This window comes from Anneissia japonica, unplaced genomic scaffold (genome assembly GCF_011630105.1).
Source record: "Anneissia japonica isolate Jap-2015-1 unplaced genomic scaffold, ASM1163010v1 scaffold287705_len1045735_cov187, whole genome shotgun sequence".
NCBI classification, from domain to species: Eukaryota; Metazoa; Echinodermata; class Crinoidea; order Comatulida; family Comatulidae; genus Anneissia; species Anneissia japonica.
In genome coordinates this window covers 654,551-658,612 of record NW_022709509.1, presented here as the reverse complement: position 1 = coordinate 658,612, position 4,062 = coordinate 654,551, and the positions used below count along the sequence as shown (strand labels likewise).

The following is a 4,062-nucleotide window of genomic DNA, read 5'->3' as shown; positions in this document are numbered from 1 at the left end:
ACTTGTGGCCGAGTTGACTTGTGGCCAAGTTGGCTGTAGCCGAACTTTTTGTGGCCGAGTTGACTTGTGGCCGAGTTGACTTGTGGCCGGGTTGACTTGTGGCCGGGTTGACTTGTGGCCGAGTTGACTTGTGGCCAAGTTGACTGTGACCGAGTTGACTTGTGGCCGAGTTGACCTGCACCCGTTATAATAAAGTGAATTGGGTTGTCATTTTTCTGTATGCGGTAGGCTTTGACAAAGGCGCCTACCCTAGGCTAGGCCTACTTAGTGCTAGGGCTAGGATTACACCCAGGGCTAGGCTAGGCCCAACCAGGCTCAACAAATACAATTTTCAGAGGCCTAGGCCTACTAATAATTCGTCACACAAGGTTCCGAGACCCAAACTGGAAGAAGTCGCTAGTTAGCAACCCCCCCCCCCCACACAGCAATAGGGGAATGGTTAAATGAGATTTCTTCTTAACACTTTAATGACATTATTTTGCTGTCCATGATGGTGATACCCGTCAATTAGCACTGACAGTGACTTCCATGAGACAATTGAAAACATGAAAATATCATATGAGTTTCTGGGCAGGTTATGGAAGTGCAGGAGGCTGACCTGACTTCTCATGATTTGGACCCCTGTTATCACCTCGCAAATGTAGAGTCATAGCCCTGCAATGCACCACTTATTTGAGTGATTATTGGAATCCCACCCACTCCAACGCATTGCAACGTTCAACTTTAAAATACTTGCATAGTAGCTTTGCTTGATTCTAATTTTATTATATTCGCCCCATCTTTTCAGAAAGCATCTCTTCAACTTTTGGAAAAAGAAACCAAGAAATTGAAATTAGAAGAATGTTATTCAACACAAGAACAAAGTATCATTAAACTTCGATTAACCCGGCAGGTAAGGCCGATACCTCCATCTTTTTAGCATAATTATATATTGCTACTGTAATAAATGTTAAAACCTATTTTGTTAAAGTTGCAGGTGGAAATGATTGCTTACAAATGAAAATGAATTTGAGAACAACTCAGCCTTCCTATTAACTATTAGTAATTTTTTTTGTTTCTGCCCTTGGACAGTGAATGTTTCTGGACTGTCAATTAAATCTTATGTGACCAATCATAACCATAGATGATGGGCTGGATTAGCAAATTGTGAGGGAGCAAGAAGCCTGGGAGTTGTAGGGGGGGGGGGTGGTGGCAAAAAACAAAAAATCTTTTCTGATAAGTAAAAAACCACACCCCCTCTTTGTATCAGATATCTTCAAAATTATGATGAAATTCACCATACATGCTCATGGACCCCACCAGAGTGAAAATGCCCCAATTGGACCTCATTTGTTCATATAAAAAGTCCTTTTTTACAGACTTTCATTTGTACTCTGTACCTTGCAGTTAAAAAAGTTATTCCTGTGGTGCTATGGAAATTAGGACTAATTTTTGCATGCCTCTAGTAGAAAAGAAACTCTTTTGCTAGCAGGATACTTTGCAAATAGTCTACTTTAAAACTTGTCTTTGCCTGACTTTGTATTGGTACTATACTTTTAATTGACTATCTTTTTAATGATACCTTAATTTCATAGACACAAAAAGCTCTTACTTGTATTGTCAAGTCACTGAACGATGATCCTTATAATGGCTGGATGTGGTAAGTGAAGTTTTGTAGAATGCAAGAACATTCATACAGTATTCAAAATAAATTTTAAAAAATAAATGATTTCTTGCTGTATTTTAAATCTCCTTTCTAACAGCAGAGATGTAGTTATGGTCGGCATAAATGGGTGGAGCCACCCAGCCTTGAAGTTTTCCACCCAGTCTACAGCTAATCTCATAGCCCTCTACCCACCCTTATTAACCCACTTTCCCATCCCTAAAATCCACTCTTATTAATTATCACCCACCCTTACTTTTCTACTGCACCCTGTAACAGGTGTTGTACCATAATAACTGTAGTTTACACTATGCGCTCTGATTTCTGGCAGCTAATTTACAAATTTTAGTTTCATGTCTAATTCACTGGAAAAAAATGTTTTGATCTGTGACTTATTGAAAGTTGATGACTTATGTAAATATATAAAAGAAGCAACTGAAATTATATTTATAGTTTTTATAGTTTTTCTTGATTTTATTTCTAGGTAGAGTTTTGTCTATTTCACCCTTCATACATTTTTTTTGTTATTTGATTGTTTTCATCTAGGTCTGAGTTAGGGACACTTTATACTTTAACTAAAGATAAAACAAAGGCTACAACATGTCTCAAACAGGCAGTGAAATCATCAGGCAAACTCAGTGAATACATACGTACATGGCATTTCATAGGTAAGGTACAGGTTACAAATAAACATGTGGCATATAATATTAATAGATAGAATTTTATTTCAAGTAGAACTGTAGCTTTATGATCCAGGTGTTGTTTTCACTCCTTAAGCCTCGTATTGAGTCCCTCGTGAGTTGCAAGGATATCTTAAAAATTGTTACACACACTCCAGATTGTTTCACAAGCAAACTAAAATCTTCTACAACTACTGTAACCTGCAAATTTAAAATGGTCGCATATCTGCATAGGTATTATTACGTGCAGCAACATACAGTAAAATATTTTAAAAAATACTTCCATCATTAAACGAGATCTCCTGAAAGTAATGTAATGTTCAACTTAAGACCCCTGCAGTTTGATCATGCAATTAGTAAGGTAATTTTCATGTGGGCATAATTCCCATGTATCCTTTAACAATTTTTTATAATTTTCTTTTCTTAGGCCCTTTCATAATTGGGAAGGCTGAGGTTGATGGTGATCCAATCGCATATTTTGGAGGAATTCAAAATGTCTCTAGAAGGAGGTACGATAAGAAGGTGCGATTCTACTCAGAACTGGTTGGAGGAGGAGAGGTTAAATGGAAGACATATGAACAAAAGGTTAGGGGGGAAAAACTGATTTTATATCAAGTAAAGTTTGTAACTCTTTGTTACCGGTTCTGACAAAACCCACCATTTCTAGGAATTTAAAATCGAGATGTTGGTATTTATAAATTCTACATGAATTCTTTAAAATATTGAGCGTTAATAGTGAATGAATATTTAATTCATTGGATATCAGCCATGTAGGTTTTCGCGAAAACAGCTACCAAAATTCCAAAATCAATAGCTTAATATTAGGATTTGTACTTTTTAAAAAGAACAATTTTGATGTCGAAAGGAGAGGATGTGGCGGGAGCGAGATCGTATGAAAGGCACACAGCAAAGGGAAAAAAAGAATTGAGAAATCGAGAAGTTGGAACATGGAAGTGCAGGAAAGCAGAATATCGAGAATTACGTAACGTGATGGAGGACAATTGTCAAGGTGACAGAAATTAGTGTAAGCGATGGTCAGGTGATTGAGTAATTTTAGCAAGAGAACATAAAGTATAATATTTGTGGCGCGAGTCGAATGAAACAATGCCGAAGGAAGTGAGTATATATATATATCTTCTTTCGTAAACAGCAAAATCTTGAAATTGTTCAAGATATTTGGATGTTTCGGATGCTAGTGCAAAATTAGAAATTTCAACAAATGTAGGGGGTTACTAGACACATTTATAACAATTCTTTCTTTAATGTTTCATTTTCTCTACCACATTTCATTTTAATGTTAATAGAAATGTTATTCTTATGCAGGGTGAGGCCGAGCCTGTTCAAATTTCTCCTGATGTAAGATGGAATGAGCTCATCTCATCAATTGGTTCGTTAGCAATTACAGAATGGCAGGTAAATGAATGATTATATTAGTCGAGTAACTGAGCGGTAAAGGGAGGAGCGCCACTAACTACAGCCTTAACATCGGCGCCGGTTCAAGCCGCTCCTTGTCCAGGGTTCGGTTGGTAGAACCAAGTCTTCTCAGATAATGACTTAGAAACGGGAGGTCCAGTGTATACATTTGACTTGTGTGCACATTAAAGAACCCATTGGACCTTTCGGAAGAGTAGAGGGTTACCACAATGCTGGTTCATTTTGGCCTCGGTCATTTGGGAATGATGTGAAGTAAGCGCTTCTCTACGAATTCAGTATATATTTATGGGCTATTCTCCTACCTTT

The 4,062-nt window shown here is 37.5% G+C and overlaps 1 protein-coding gene across 1 annotated transcript in view; it reads left to right on the top strand.

Moving 5' to 3' along the window:
- Window positions 1-4,062, top strand: part of LOC117106711 (uncharacterized secreted protein ARB_06907-like) — a gene marked incomplete in the record, with an annotated part of 40,885 nt that overhangs the window by 1,319 nt on the left and 35,504 nt on the right. The window contains 5 exon segments of the mRNA XM_033248121.1: window positions 788-892; window positions 1,575-1,639; window positions 2,189-2,310; window positions 2,750-2,907; window positions 3,646-3,735. Of these exon segments, the coding sequence (XP_033104012.1) occupies window positions 788-892; window positions 1,575-1,639; window positions 2,189-2,310; window positions 2,750-2,907; window positions 3,646-3,735 (540 nt within the window).